Here is a 17,119-nt window from a genome sequence, read left to right as displayed (position 1 = left end):
AATGTGAATAAATGTGAATAGTGTATTCTCTCTCTCTTTTTTCTCTTTTTGAGGTTCAGGATTCCCATCTTACCCTCTTTCCTACATGTGCTCAGTGTTCAACTATATGGCTAATATGAGCTATATTAAGGGGTATAAACTGCCCTGGCCAGTTTGGTTCAGTGGTTAGAGCATCAGCCTGTGGACCAAAGGGTCTCATGTTCAATTCCCAGTCAAGGGCACATATCTGGGTTGCAGGTTTGACCCCAGGCTGCATGTGGGGGGCAGCCAATCTGTGTGTCTCACATAGGTGTTTCTCTCTCTCCCTCTCGGTCTCTCCCCCTTCCTCCCTTCCACTCTCTCTAAAAATCAATGGAAAGTATCCTCGGGTGAGGAGTAACAACAAAGGAGAGTGTAAACCAGCCCGGGCTGATGCTGTGCTACTCACACAGACTGGCCCACCACTCACTCTTACCGTGATTTGCATGGTCATAACAGTGCTCACACACAAAAATGAACATTTTAAGTGTGAGCTTTGACAAACATGATGTAAAGACATCATGGAAGTGTGTAGTGTATTCTTAAAGGGTTTCTTAAGTACCACTACCTGTGTTAGTATTTTAAGACATTTTTCATTTTACAAATGCTTTGAATGTGTCAATTAAGTGCTTCATGTAGGTACAGTAGATATATTTTCTTTTCTTCTTTTCTTTTCTTTTCTTTCCTTTTCTTTTCTTTTCTTTTCTTTTCTTTTCTTTTCTTTTCTTTTTTTTCTTTTCTTTCTTTTCTTTTTAAATACTTTATCATGGAAAATTTCAAACATAAACCAGAGCAGAAAAAATAGTAAATTTCCATGCACCCATCACCTAACTTCAAAAATTATCAACATTAAAAAAAAAAAAAAAGCCATTATTTGTTAAAGAAACCAGGTTCTTTGGATTTGGCTGATTGATTATGGTACTTTAAAACTTGTTCCTCTAACCCTAGTTAGATGTAGAGGCTTGATTAGGTTCAGGTTAACTTTATTTTGGCTGGAGTACCTCATAAGTTGTGCTGTGTGCTTTCTTTTGCATCATATTAGGAATCACAGAGTCTGAGTATCCTACTATTAGTGGTGTTAAGATTTAAGATGATAAATGTATGCAGGTATTGGCAATTTGATCTTTTATAGAGTTTCTCAACAACCTATTACATAATGGTTTTAGCAGACACTCTGTACATAATTTCTTTTTTAAAAAAATATGTTTTTATTGATTTTAGAGAGAGGAAAAGGGGGGAGAGAGAGAGAAACATCAGTGATGAGAGAGTCATTGACTGCCTCGTGCAGTAGGGGGCACCCTACTGGGGATTGAGTCTGCAACTTGGGCATTTGCCTTGACTGGAATCAAACCGTGACTTCCTGGTTCATAGGTTGATGCTCAACTACTGAGCGACACTGGCTGAGCAATCTGCACATATTTCATAATCAGAATTCACAGTATAAAATTGATGGTAGTTATTTTCTTATGCCGCCCACTTTGTTTCCTCCTCGATAATTAAATCATATTAGCAAATGAAGAAATTGCATTTAGCGATTCAGAGTTTAACTAATGAACTTGCTTTTATCCCAAGTAATTTGAAAGTTAGGATGAATTTGATTTAAATAAAATTTGTAGTCTTTGTTTTTTAGTCAGATGCTTTCCCCCTTTATAAAAACAGACTTATTCAATCTGGCATTGCATTTTTTAAACCAAATGAAGTAGAATCTGACCATATTAGAATCAGAAAGAATTTTTTGCTAAAGATTATTAGATTATTTAGAGTATTAGAAACTTTTGCTTTATAAGCATATAATATACAGTGGTTAGTCTTGAAAATCATAAAGCAAAGTGAGACAGTGTGATGGACTCTAAATTCAGGGTGGTAGTTACCTCTTTGGGGAGGCAAGAAGATGGGATTGATGAGAGACATACAGGAGACTTGAAAAGTACCGGTAATATTCTTTTCTTAGGCTGGTGTTTATTTAATTTTTTATTATTATTTAAAATTCACATATGTTATATTTTTATAATGTATAATTTACTTCACAATTAAAAAGAATAAATGGATTCATTTACTAACAATTTGAAATATTTTTCAAATGTTTGATTAAATCTTAAATATAAACATTTTGTCTCTACAACAGCACCATAAAATACATAGCTCAGAAATCGATTTCTTTAGTATAGGGTAAAAATGAAAGGGTCACTGTGTATTGTATTTGAAATAATAGTCTGTTTTTAAGGTCATTTCTTAAAAAATTATATTTAACATCATCCTGGCATTCTAAGTAACTATGAAGGATGGCTGATTGTGTCAAGATGGAGAAAAGTAATCAGTGAACATTTGCAACTAACTCCCCATTCTTAGCAGTAGACTGGCTTACTTGATAATACCCAAGTTTAGTGCTCCTTGTGTATCATTTTTGTGTAGTTGATTCTTGACCCTTAAGCAGTAGTGACCCAGTAATTTTTTTGATAACGAGTTTATGAATCAGTTGGGTGCCATGTGGGGCCTAGAGATTGTGTCTGGATTTCCATGGTAGATAGACATGGTGTTTTAGCTTAGATGGCCTGCTTTTGGGGGCAACTGAGGGAACTCTGGGGGAACAAAATCACTCAAGTATCCTTGAACAGTGCCATCAAGCCTCATGCTTATCATATTTTAGCTGACCAGAGAGCAGGTTAATCTTGAATCATTCTGGGTATTTGGTCAGAGATTTTGAATTTTATATTAAATAGCGGGTTTAAAAGAAAAGACTCATGAAAAGAAACCTTTAAGAGTAAAGATTTAAGATTTTGTATTGAATTATGTATTTTCTGAAAATCTGTTATAATCACTAAGCCTTTCAATTTAAAATTTCCATAATAGTTTTAGAATTACCTTATAATTCTGGAAAAATACCTCTGATTAAAAGTCAATTATATATTAGAAGTGACATATATTTGACAAATAAGTATTTTTCATATCTAGTTACACAGAATGATAGCTTAATGATTTTTAAGATTTAAATATAATTAAAAGAACTAACCTCTTCCCTCCCCCTTTAAAAAATTATTTTCTCAAAAAATTCCTTTATAGGTAACAGAAATCCAAGACTGGAGTGCATCGAGCCCACACAGTGCAGCATATGTTCTCTGGGATAATGGTGCTAAGAACCTTTACAGAGTTGGCTTTGAGGGTATGGTAAGTAGTAAGAACCACAAAAGAAAATATTGGATGGATGAAAGAAGGGAAATAATTTTATTTAAAAATTTTTTTTCTTTTGTTATCTCTTTTTGTCAGAATGTAGCCATCTGAATCATTATTATTGTGCAGTAGGAGGGGAAATCTATAAAGTGAAAATTTAATAAGCTTTACATTTTTACTACATTTGTTTGAACTATTTAATAGTCAATCTAAGAATTTAAGATTTAGAATCAGCTGTAAGGCTGCTCCTTGGCATGGACATGGAGAATAGTATTATAATGAGGTTTTTATGGTATGGTGGGTGATAAAACTATAAATTACAGTAGATGTTAAAATTTTTGTTTGTTTGTTTGTTTTTGAAGTTTATCCTGAAGTTTATTTTAATAATAAGGTATAATAGTAATAGTTGTGCAATTAATATATACATTCAAGCACCCTATTTCATGTTTCTAAAATATAGAACAACTGCCCCTTCTGCTTTCTTTTTTTTTTTTTTAATCACAATATTATTGCCCATATTTCCAATGATGTACTTTGCAATCCCTGTGACTATTTTGTAACTGCTAATCTGTACTTTTCAATCCCTTCACCTTTTTCGCCCAGTCCCCCAATTAAAATTATTTTTAAGGAGGTTTTTTTCACTGTACTTTGAAAGTGTAGTGTTGATAATTGAAAATGATTGACCTAGAAACACTTTGAATGACCTCAGTGCTTAGAATAATGGTGAGTTACTTAATGGATGCCCTATATTTTTGCACTTCATGGATCATTGTTCAAGTATTGACCTCAGCTATTTAATTTAGAGTATAATTAAATATTAATGCCAATATATGCCTTTTATATACTTTCTGTCTTGAATATATTCCTCATTCAAATAATTCTTTAAGTTTCATTTTTCCCCCCAACTGTCTTATGCCCCTCATTAGGAGGGGAAATATCCTACTGTTCGTTTGCCTTGATTTATTCTATATGTATAAAAGCCAGCCATGTAAATTTAAGCACATACTTTACTTGCCACTATTTATAATTATATATAGCATTGATTATCAGTGTTTCATTATCTTCATGCCTCTCCACTTTTAAATTGTGGATTTTTATAGGATTCCGACTGATAATATTAACTTGCTTCAAATGAAGCTTTATGTGCTGTATGTGCTCAGGTACTTAAGTATTTTATATATATATATTGATCCTGTTCTTTTTTGATGGCTGAGTAGTAATACTCTTTTGCATGGTTATGCCATTATTTATTTAATGAGATTTCTGTTGCTAGGTACCTGTTTTGTTCCCCCCCCCCCCCCATTGCTGCAAGCAGTATTTCAGAAAGTATTCTGGTACATATATCTACACATTTATGAGTGTATTTCCTTAGGATACATTTCTAGAAGTGAATTTGCTGAGTTCTAGTATCACACTAAAACAATTTGACCCTTGTATCTCTTTAGCTAGGATTTAGTTAAATATGATGCTCTAATGGCAAAGGAACTGGAAAAGAGTTGGGTTATATCTCTCTCTCTCTCTCTCTCTCTCTTCTCTCTCTCTCTCTCTCTCTCTCTCTCGTGTGTGTGTGTGTGTGTGTGTGTGTGTGTGTGTGTGTAAAGGAGCTCCTTTCCTTAATAGAGTAAGTATATACTGATCACCTATTTATGTCAGATACTATTAGGCACTTTTTAGTAAATCTACTTATAAATTTTCACAGTATCCCCCAAGGTTGCTCTACTAAATTCACATAAAATGTATTTTTTCATTATATGACCACTGCCTTCCCATTCAGATACTTAAATAATAATTTGTTTCCTTATACAAGCTAAGTGGGAAGGAACTTTGAGTTAACTAAGTTATGGCGAAGTAAGGACTAAAGTTGTAAATAGGAAAATTAATTGGACAAGGAATCAAAAGACTATTTGGTTCTGTATCTCATAAAATTGATTAGAAAGATCATGAGTTGAGTTCTTTTTTGGTTAAAGTATCTTTAAAATGGAATGTGTTATGTATATTTTAAATACTAGATATGTTATAGTTCCCTTTTTTAGCATGTGTTTCTGAAAATATTATAAAGATCAGGTTTATAGTTTTTGATGGTTGCTTTTGAAAGCCATGTTAAGTGTGACTGTTAACCCAGAGCTACTCTTGACTTCTGCTGAGGGTATGCTCTGAATGAACATTTTTGTCTACTTTAGGTATTGAGCTAGCTATACTTGACGTTTTCAAGGGTGATTTTTTTTTTCCTTCTTAGTCTGATCTGAAGTGTGTCCAGGATGCCAAAGGAGGTTCTTTCTACAGAGATCACTGCCCTGTGCTAGGTGAGTTAGCAGACTAGAGAAAATTACTAAATAATGGGTCAGAGTTCATGGAATCAGAAAAATGTTTAATGGACTTTTAAAAAAGCAGTTACCATTAAAGCTATTTGAAGAGATACTTTTTTAGTTTTATTTTAGTTTTAAAGAATTTGTTATTTTTAAATGATTTATATAGACACTGAATTGTCATATCTTGAGAATTGACATGTCATTTATGTCTTTTACCCATAAACTTATATTGTTGAAAAATTTTGTATTAGGTATTAATATCTCTTACACTATTGAAAATAGGATCTGACAACTTAAAGCTTATGAAATCTTTAGAATTTCCGTAAAATTGCCTTCCTAATACAAGAACAGCTCCAAGATTAAGGTAATATAATAAATATAATTTCACAAAGCATTAATATAAAAAAAAGAACAAGAAAACCAAAACTACCTTCATTTATAGATTCTTTATTGTTACTATGACAAACATTTACCATATTCTTCTGATTAAGCCTTTAGTCTCTGAATGCTTTTCTTTCTTTTTTTTTTTTTTAATCCTCACTAGAGGATATTTTTTCCATTGCTTTTCAGAGAGTAGAAGGCGGGGGGGGGGGGGGAGAGAGAGAGAGATTGATGTGGGAGAGACACATCGATTGGTTGCCTCCCGCACTTGCCCTAGTCAGGGCGGAGGATGAAGTCTGCAACTGAGGTATGTACGGTTGGCTGGAATTGAACCCGGGACCCTTTAGTCCATGGGACAACACGCTTAACCACTGAGCCAGATGAGCCAGGGCTGAATGCTTTTTTTTCTCATGCAAACTCTGTGTTTCTCTTTCTAAATCATTGGATTTGCCTTTTTGCTAAAAAGTTCTCTTTTCTTTATTTTTATTTTTTTAAGGAGAATGTAGTAGAAATACTTTCGTTTTTGCTGAGAGCATCCATTTCTCTTGTCAGAAACTTTCTTGCGGTCCCAGGTTTTGGCACCAAAAAAAAAAACCACCTTTCTTGTTTTGTGTCTTGCCTTCACAAGGAAAGCGTAGAATCAGCATACACATTTTGGATCCCTCATTGTAGTGTTTCATGATCATGAATCCTTTATTCCAGAACTAGCTTTGAAAATAATGTAGGGAATGGGCTTTGAAATATTTAAAAATGCTGTTAAGGCAAAAATCACAAAAACCATTGGTAAAAAATAATACTAAACACTTCAGAGAAAAAATAATTATAGGGTTTTTTTTTTTTTCATAATCTCTAGTTAGTTACCATGGCTTTGATGCAGTGATAGTCAACAAATTGTCCAGGTAGAAAAGTGAATATTTGCAACATCTAGAACATGGTGTTCTGATATATGGTTGCATAATCTTCTATAGATTCTGCTCCTGTTCCTTATCGTCACAAATCATCACATTATTTCAGTCTTTCATGCTTTTCTTTTTCTAAGATCTCTAGTTCTAGAATTGGATACATTATTTCAGATTAGTTGGAAACTAAAAATCTAGAGCTTATTCTTGTTTAAAAATAATGAAGTTACATGTTGTTGCTTTCCTTTACATGTAACTTTCCTTTTCCTTTGTCAACTCCCTCTGCAATTACAGGTGAGCAGAATGGCAACAGGAATCCTGGTGGGTTGCAGATTGGTGACCTGGTAAATATAGATCTTGACCTAGAAATTGTACAGTCTTTGCAGCATGGTCATGGAGGATGGACTGATGGCATGTTTGAGACTTTAACTACAACTGGAACTGTTTGTGGCATTGATGAAGATCATGACATTGTAGTACAGTATCCAAGTGGCAATAGGTTGGTGATATTTCTTAATTTTCAGTAATGGCAAATAAAGCTAGAGAAAAGAGCCTTAAAGAAAGCAAATAATGTGATATAACCAAAGACTCTTTAAAGGTAGCTCTCAGTAGGTATAAATCCAGAACATGTTGGTAGGTGGAGGGGAACAAATGTCAAGAAGTATGTGTGTTTGTGAATTTATATGAATACCTTTAAGCTGCAGTGTTCTGTGACTTTTTTTTTTTTTAATATATCTTTATTGATTTCCAAGAGAGGAAAGGAGAGGGAGAGAGAGAGATAGAAACATCAGGATGGAGCCTGCAACTCGGGCATGTGCCCTGACCAGGAATCGAACCCCAATCGCTTGGATCCTCGGTCGACTCTCAACCGCTGAGCCACGCCCGGCCGGGCTGTTCTCTGACTTTTTTACTGCAGGGAGCAGAATATATGTGTCATCGTTAGGTCCGAGGATAGCAGAAGGTTCTATGTTCCTAATGGACTGTACCGGTCTCTCCTGAATGAGGAGGATGAAATTAAAGTGCTGCCGGCCCATAGTCGCAGGGCTGTCTCTTGGTAACAGTTCTCCCTACCACAGACACACACGCACACTAATCCTTAGCAGCGGTGTAGAATCGCGTGATAGCTTCGCTTCTGTACCTTTGCACATACCATTCCCTTCATGCAGAATACCCTTTCTTCCTTTTTTCCCTTTCTCTGGATTAACTCGTCTGCATTCTATAAATATTGAGCTTATATACTTTGGGAACCTACTCTCTCCTTCTGCCCTCTCTAGTGTATGCATACATTATTCATCTGTATAGGTCTCCTGTTATCTAGTAAAATGATTATTTATTTGATCTCTAGGTTGCGAGTTTCTTGGAGACTGGGCCTGTGCCTTTTATATATTTGCTCTTAAGGGTAAAAATATGTCTAATTTACTTGTATGTTTATGGTATTTTAAAGAAAAAGCAGTAATTAAATTGAATAATTTTCCAACTTTTTTTCTTGGGTACAAATTTTATTTTCATATGCATCGAAATCAATCTCTAGTCAAGTTCAGACAGTTCTAGGGAGATCATGTGAGACTGAGAGCCATGTAAATAATCCTTTAGCCCACTATTTTATTTTTGCCAAGCCACTACTTGTAGCTTAACCATTCATGAGGAAAGAACCCCGAGGAGACATAGAAGGAAGTTAATTGAGCTCATGGAAATTCTAACATTGTTTACATAGAAAATAATCAAAAGTTGTTTTCACATGATCCTCTTATAAGGACATCAGTCATTGGATTAGAGATTGCCCCCATTTAGTATGACCTCATTTTAACTTGATTACATCTCTAAAATCTTATTTCTAAATATGGTCACATTCAGGAAGTATCAGGGACTAGGATGTCAACATATCTTTTGCGGGGGACATAATTCAGCCTATAACAGATGGCAGTATTCCCCAAACTAATCAACAGATTCAGTTCAATCCCTGTCAAATCCTAGTGCCCTTTTTACAGAAATTGAGTTGCTGTGTCAACCAGGTATCAACATGCAAAAGAATGACATTGGACCCCTGCTACACACAATATAGAAATATGAGTTACAGATCTAAATGTAAGAGCTAAAACTATAAAACTCTTGGAACAAAACTTAAACGTAAATCTTCATGATGTTGGATTAAGCAGTGGTTTCTTAAATATGACCTCCAAAGCAGAAACAGCCAAAGGAAAAGTGAATAAATTGTACTTTATCAAAATTAAAAACGTTTGTATTTTAAAAAAAGCTATCAAGAAAGTGAGAAGACAACCCATAGAATGGGAGAAAATATTTTCAAATCATATGTCTGATTAGGGACTTTTGTCTTATAATTCAAAATAACCTGATTGAAAAATGGACAGAGGATTTGAATTGGCATTTTTCCAAAGAAGATACAGAGATGACCAGTAAGCTCACTGTATTGTTTGCTGAGACTACCATAACAAAACACCACAGAGTGGGTGGCTTAAACAACAACAGAAATAGATTTTCTTATGGTTCTGGAGGCTAGAAGTCTAAGATCAAGGTGTTGACAGGGTCGGTTTCTGGTAAGACCACTTCTTGACTTGTAGATGGCTGCCTTCTTACTATGTCCTCACATGACCTTTTCTCTGTGCATGCTCAGAGAAAGAGAGATATCACCAGTATCACTTTTTATGAGGTCATCACTCCTATTATTTCTTCCTCTTATGAGGTCACCAGTCAGTCCTGTTGGATTAGAGTCCCACTTTTATGACCTCATTTAACCTCATTAATTACCTCCTTAAAGGTCGTGTCTCCAAATACAGTAATGTTAGAAGTTAGAGCTCAGCATATGAATTTTGGAGGGATAATTCATTTTATACATTCTATACCCATGAAAAGATAATCAACATATATATATATATATGTTTTAATTTTACTAGTCCAGGTGAATATTTATTTATTTATTATTTATTTTTAAATAATGATTTCAGAGAGAGGAAAGGAGGAAGGAAGAGGGAGATAGAGAAAGAAACATCAATGATGTGAGAGAGAGTCATTGATTGACTGTCTCCTGCACTCCCTTTTTGGGGGATTGAGCCTGCAACCCAGGCATATGCCCTGACCAGGAATTGAACTGCGATCTCCTGGATCATAGGTCAGTGCTCAACCACTTAGCTACTCCTGCCAGGCTGATTTTTATTCTTAACTGGTCAGAGGCACTTCTTTCTCTTTATGGTTGTTTTACAAAACAAAGTGTGCATGGTTATAGGAATTTAGTAAGTTTCTGTATGTTGTGACTACTCAGAATCTTTTATATGCTAATGACCATATTATAAAAGCTTATTTGACTAGGGAAACTTCTATCCTTGGAGTGCCATGTGGACTAGGAGAAAATATGTTATATACATTGTGGTACAACTATTTGATAGAATATTAAGTAGTCAATAAAATGGTGGTTATGAAAATGGTAGCAGCATAGCAAAATGCTTATATATAGAAAAGAAGAACTCAGAATCCACATTTGTTTTGCTACAGTGATTACGATAATGTAAAATACCCTTGCATGAGAAATTAAAACTAAATATTTTTATCCATGAGATCGCAATTGTACGGGGAAATGGTGTACTCTGTAGAGCTGTTTGGCTCTATCAGAATTGTAACAAATTGTATACTTTGATTAGGTAATTCTTCCAAGAATCTCTGATGAAATACTGACCCCCATATGCACAAAGGTGTACGTAAAAGGAGGTTCTTCATAGTATTGTTCGTAATACCACAGTGAACATTTGGAAATACTTTAAATGAGAGTCAATAGATTGGTTAAGTACATTAGTGTATATCCGTGCTATAGAATACTCTGTAGCCATTAAACTGGAATATGTAGATCTGTTCCTGTGATGTTGCAAAATAAATCTTCCCAGATGCATCCTCTGAGAAAAAAAGCCACAGAATTACATAATGATTCCATTTATGGAAAGGAAAACAACTCTCTTTCTACATTATAACTGTCACTCAGCATATTGATAGAAGACCTGCAAGGATACACAATGGAGTATTAACAGTGGTGTCTAGTGGGGTGAGGAATGGTGATCCATGTGTGTTTGTGTGAAATGGAACTGTCATTTATCAACAAAAATTACCAGTCTGAGTTGTGGAAAGAGGAGAAACTTTATTCAGGTGAACAGTTTATAAACCTAGGAAATGCAGTATCTGGTGGAAACTACAAGTGCCGTCTTTTAAAGAGAAAGTTCCCACCCTGGTTTCTGTGAATTTTTATGCAAATGAGGAATCCAAATTACACAGTTCTGATCGATCCAAATGGCATGGTCCTTATTGATCAAAATTGTTTATTCTGATTGGTCAGTATATATGCAAATAATATAGATGCACTGTTCTTATTGGATGTGGCAGGTCTCAGTCCATTGGTCAAAAGATGATGCCAGGAACTCCCTTATAAGGATTGACTCAGAATTCAGAAACACTGTGCAGGAGGCTGGCAGCTCATTCTGTAGCTTTTTCCTCAAATGCAGAGTGCCTGAGAGGCCTCTGTCAGCAATGACTGCTAGACTGGGCCCAGTTAACCCTCAGGAGTCCTTGGCAGATATGTTCCTTCTCAAAGTTAACATATTTTACATGTTTCTGAAATGTTTTAATTTTTAACAATGAGTGTATTATTTTTATAACAAATTTTTAACATGCAAAGAAAGGATAATAAATTGACATAGAAGTATATCATATTAGGGTGGTAAGATTACAGTGGTTCTTTTCCCAAATTAGTATTTTAAAATTGTAAAAAGAAACACAAATAATTCAGGATGTAATAGTAAAGGATTGCTTTACTTTTTGGATGTGTTGTAAGACTTTTCTCCCTTCAATGCTTAACAAAAAATGTTACATTAAAATTAAACTTACCTATTTTGAGTTTTTGCTCTTATCCTTAGGTGGACCTTCAATCCTGCCGTTCTCACTAAAGCAAACATTGTCCGAAGTGGGGATGCTGCTCAAGGTGCAGAAGGAGGCACCTCACAGTTTCAAGTGGGTGATCTTGTACAAGTTTGTTATGATCTGGAAAGAATTAAACTTCTGCAAAGAGGACATGGAGAATGGGCTGAAGCTATGCTCCCAGTAAGTATAAATAGAATAGTTTTGGACTAGGAATTACACCATGCTTATGTAGTTTTTAAAAGCACTTTAATTTTAGAAACTAAATTAGCATAATCCTCTGAGAATTGTGCTCTTCATTGGCATTTAGGCATACTTATGCCTTTTATTTTCTGATTTATTCCAGCTAAATTAGCCAGGGAAAGTCCAAAAAGGGCTATAGTTAATATTTTTGCATAGAGCAGTTAGTGGAAAATGTAATGTAGGGGTAAGGTATTAATTGGGACTAAATACTATTATTTAAAATAAAAATATTAGTGAAGAAATAAAGTTAAAAGTGTTCATATATAGGAAGGGAATATGATATAGGGGACAAGTAGAAGAGAGACATCTTTGAATATGTCTTGTTTTATAGATTTGATTTGAAACCATATATTTTGTACAGTTATAGAACAAAATTAAGTTAAAAAATGAAACTCCTAAAAGTAGAAAATAAGTGAAATGAACCTAAATGTGTTTTCTGTTGGCATAGCTATACAGAAAGGAAATTTCACATGATTTTTAAACACAGTAATTTGTCTCTATAGGCTTATAGGAGGCATATACTCTACAGAACTACACGGAAAAAGAAATACTTAACAGTTTTCAGAAATTTAATTGTAATAGTGTTGATATGATTTTGAGATTATTGTTTGTGTAATATGACAAAAAAATGAGTAGTTGTAGATAATTCTATTATCCCCAGTGACCTTAAGAACCAGAATGATCAGAATTGGGAAAGGAGATACAGATATAATATAGAAGAGGTTATATAAAAACCCTATAGTCTTGCATTTATTTTATCTTTTAAAACAAAATAAAACAATCCCTCTCCCCCTTTTCTTAGCTCTGTCCATGACAAGGCCTAGAAACACTCACCATTCCAGTAACAATAACCAATAACCAACGTTAGTGCCCAGATTATGGTCTTGAAATAGCCTTTCCTGTGTAAAGAACTAGGGATCTTGGAGAAATGGCTAATTCTAGCTCTTTGATAGGAAATGAACAAGATGAGCCTCATACCAGAAAGTAAGGAAGTTTTCAAAAATTTCTAGGTCATGTTAAAAGGATCTAGCAGCCAACTTGAAGGATGTCTTAACAAGTAAAGATTCAGGTGAAGCTGTTAAACTATACCAGTTAGCAAAATTCAGATTGTAAGAAACTTTATAGGACAAATAATCATTTCTTCAACAAATAATTTGCAAAGAAAAAATTACGTATAGACTTTATTTTGAGCTTGACTTGAACATTTATGAGGCAATTAGGAATTTGAACACTGACTGGTATTTTATATTATTATTGATAATTTTGGGTGAGTTGATAATATTGTAGTTATGTTTTAAAAAAGAGCGTATATAATGAAATAATACAGAAGGGAGAATGAGTAGGGGAAAACAAGGTTGGCCATGAGCTAATAACTGTTAAATTTGGTTGATAGGTACATGAGGATTCAGTATAGTATTGTCTGCTTTTGTGTGTTTGAGATTTTCCAGCATCATAGAGTTTGAGATGTTGGTGGAAAATTCCAAGTGAAAATGTCTAATGAGAAGTTAAAATTGGTATGTTGGGGGGCACGGAGAGGGATAAACAGGGCTAGAGAAGTATATGTTCAAGACTTGAAATAAGTTGATAGTTGTCAGTGTGGATTAAATTTTCAAGAAGGAAGAGTGAAAAATGAATAAATTTTTGGAGAATGAACCGATTTAGGGATCTGAAGAAGGAAAAGGAACCAGTGAGTGAAGAAAGGGGAAAACAAACAGAAAGACTGTCACCCAGAAATAGTTGAGAAACTGTTCAGGAATAGTTTCTCAAATTTGGATCAGGTGCTGCAGAGAGGTCAAAGGACAAAAGTCAAGGGCAGTTTCTCTTTGTTAGGAAGTAGTCAGATATTATCACTATTCTTCACCAATTTTCTGGTATTGTTATTTGCTATTGTGTTGTGTTTAAGAGAATAGATTTTGGAACTGAGTTTGAAATGGGGCTAATGCTAGCACTTAACTCTCAGGGTTATAGTATTAGATGGATCAATACATATAAAGCTCTTAGAACAGTTATTTTCAACTGGTGTGCTGCAATAGGCACATTGTGCTGTAATAATTTTTTATGTTATGTTATTTATTTTAAAATATATCTTTATTGATTTCACAGAGAGGAAGGGAGAGGGAGAGAGAGAGATAGAAACATCAATGATGAGAGAGTCATTGATCAGCTACCTCCTACAGGCCCCCGACTGGGGATTGAGCCTGCAACCTGGGCATGTGCCCTGACCAGGAATCAAACTGCGATCTTGTGGATCCTAGGTTGATGCTCAACCGCTGAACCATTTCCGGCTGGGCTGCAATAACTTTTTAAAACAATGCAATACCTGACGTTAGTCAGGAGCACTCACCTTGTTTCCTTTAGATCGGGTGGGGAACCTTTTTTCTGCCAAAGGCCATTTGGGTATTTATAACAACATTCGCGGGCCATACAAAATTATCAGTTTAAAAATTAGCTATGAGAAAGCTCCTAGATTTATTGAATTTTTAGTCCCACCTGCAGTTGCCTTGGCATGGCCAGACCAAATGATTTGTGGGCTGTATACGGCTCACGGGCGGGATGTTCCCCACCCCTGCCTTAGATTGTCAAATAAAAAAATGACAACAGCCAACACAACAATAGCTGTCTCAAGTGAATGCCCTGTTCTGAACCATAAATATATGTCATATAACAGAGTTGCCTCTTATTGGTCACGTTGCTTAATAAGATTGCATCTGATTGGTTAATGCTTGGTACCGGAAATCCTTATATACAACTATAGGCACCAGATTTTTTAAAAAGTTACTTTGGAAGAAAAACTATAGCTTATTATTATTACTGTAAATCAGTAAAAGTTATACCTGTTTTTTGTCATATCGGCAAAAAATATAGTTTTGGATGTGCTGCAGAATTTTAGTGATTAGTTTATGTGTGTCATGACATGAAAAAGGTTGAAAATCACTGTCTTAGAACATTAGAACATCATTTGCCACATGGTAAGAACTGCTGTTGCTGATTGTGCTCTGTACCTAATTTCCCTCTTTATTTCGTATTTAATAGGTATGTTATTTCTACACACTTAAGTTTTTGAATCAGGCATGATTCTAAAAAGGATTTAAACATAGATATAACTTTGAGCCATTTTAAATTTGAGTGTGTGTGTGTGTGTGTGTGTGTGTAGTGTGCGTGTATATATACTTTAGAAATCAGACTATATTTTTAGACTAGATTGAGGATGGATTTTGTACTACTTGAGCTCTAAGTTCTCAAGCTATATCTTACGGGTTAAAAAAGAAGGGTTGATATCAAAAAGCAAAATTTTGTGAACTTTTATGAAATCAGATAGATTCTTGATTTATTTTCTTATATTTTTGTGGAAGTATAATAGTTCTATTAAAATATTTTTAAAAGCTAATCTTTAAAGTTTGTAATTAATGAATAACCCATTTGAGTATGGTCATTTTAAAAAGGTTTTTCTTTAGGAACAAAAAAATGAATTATTTAAACATCTAAAAACTGTTGATTGATTTTTATGGTATATACTTTGGACTTGGAAACATGAATCTGATTTTTTTAAAAGACTTTAGGTAAAGTTGGCCGAGTACAACAGATTTATTCAGACAGCGATTTAAAGGTGGAAGTTTGTGGCACATCTTGGACATACAATCCAGCAGCAGTTTCCAAGGTGGCATCTGCAGGATCAGCCATTAGCAATGCATCTGGTGGTATGTTTTGTTTCATGTGTCTTTAAAATTAGTATGATTTACATTAGAACCTTTGCTAGTTCCCCAGATCTCATATACAGGTGTAACGTTGTATGTGTTCTTGCCTTTCTCTTAGATCACATAACTTCGCTTGAATGTTAACTACCTTTTAAACTTTTACAAAACTTTTTTTTCCCATACAGTGAACAATCCTTGTTCTGGCTGAGGTTTGCACTGGAAAAGTTCCATAAATATGTGCTTTATCTTAGATATATTGAGTGCTTCTCCACATCAAATCTAAGATACCTAAAATTCAACATTCTCCTCTTTAGTCAGAACTTTTGTTTTCTGCCAAAGAGCCATCACTTTCTTAGACCGGTTTTCTTTTTTTTTCTGTTTCAACGTTATTGCTAGCAGATGGCTTTCTTTCTGGATATTTTTACATCTCAGTCATATTTTTTCCCTTAACATTCAATAAGAGTTACTGTATATACCACAGTGAGTGGAAAACCATGTTGAGATGTGAATATACTGAATGCTTGGGTAGATTCAAGCTCAGTCTTTCCTTCCTATGTTCCAGCTTTATGTACACAGACTCAGTCCATTCTACAACTTACAAGTTACTGATGTATATTGTTGTCATCCAGAAAAGACGATAGACCCATAACAGTAAATAGTAAGAAAGTAAAGGAGAACATTGAGTGACCTCCAATTTTATTTTGTACTGCTTTCTATTTCCTCTGTCTCTTTCCTACTGTAATTTGCTAGTGTGCTTAAAGTTTAAATTAGGTGGTGGTTATTTTTACCTTGAGGTTTGATGGCATCACAACAGGCTGACTACATACAAATTAAAACAGTGAAGAATGGTTAATATCCTCTCAGGCAGTGTGGACTTGGTGTTGGTCCTTTGCCTCATTTTGTGATTTCTTTGCTTTCCAATAAGAAGATCCAAGAATTAAGGAGTAGAACTGTGTAGGTTTTCTATTGATGAATGCCGTTCAGAAAAAATACCTTAGGGAAGGCTTTGTAAATCCCTAGTTCGTTCTTGTTTTAGTTTAAAGTAATCAGTGGGTACCTTTGAAGTATGTTGTTAGCACTTTGATGTCCATTTGCAACTGAAAGTTGGTTTGTCCCTAAAATATTTCCCTTCATGTTATAGAGATTATATTTCTTTTGAATTATAATCATTGAGCTGTTGATTTATTCTAAGGCCTGTAGCATTGAGCTCACAGAGTCACTTTGGTGGTATGCTTAAGACCTGAAAGGAAATTTGTATCATTATGGTAATCTTATTGTGATGTGTTCATTTCTAATATCTTTGGTATGACTTCTACATTTTGAATTATTATTGTAATTCTTTACTTTTTCTGAAATTTTAACTTGAAATACGTGAATTGGAGAAAACTGGGAATACTTATGGGCTCAAATTTAATGCAGCTTTATATATATATTATATGTATATGTAATTGTAAGTTCCATGGGTAATATCTGTAGCATAATGGAAAAATAA

At 34.5% G+C, this 17,119-nt stretch overlaps 1 protein-coding gene across 1 annotated transcript in view; it reads left to right on the top strand.

The window, feature by feature from the left end:
• MIB1 (MIB E3 ubiquitin protein ligase 1) overlaps window positions 1–17,119 on the top strand; it is a 93,144-nt gene that overhangs the window by 19,242 nt on the left and 56,783 nt on the right. The window contains exons 4-8 of the mRNA XM_081150092.1: window positions 3,079–3,183; window positions 5,423–5,489; window positions 7,070–7,274; window positions 11,689–11,872; window positions 15,486–15,630. Coding sequence (XP_081006218.1) covers window positions 3,079–3,183; window positions 5,423–5,489; window positions 7,070–7,274; window positions 11,689–11,872; window positions 15,486–15,630 — 706 coding nt within the window. The remainder of the gene's footprint in view (window positions 1–3,078; window positions 3,184–5,422; window positions 5,490–7,069; window positions 7,275–11,688; window positions 11,873–15,485; window positions 15,631–17,119) is intronic.

The sequence above is a fragment of the Miniopterus schreibersii genome, assembly GCF_964146895.1.
Source record: "Miniopterus schreibersii genome assembly, chromosome: 10".
Classification (NCBI taxonomy): domain Eukaryota; kingdom Metazoa; phylum Chordata; class Mammalia; order Chiroptera; family Miniopteridae; genus Miniopterus; species Miniopterus schreibersii.
This window is presented reverse-complemented; position numbering and strand designations above follow the sequence as displayed.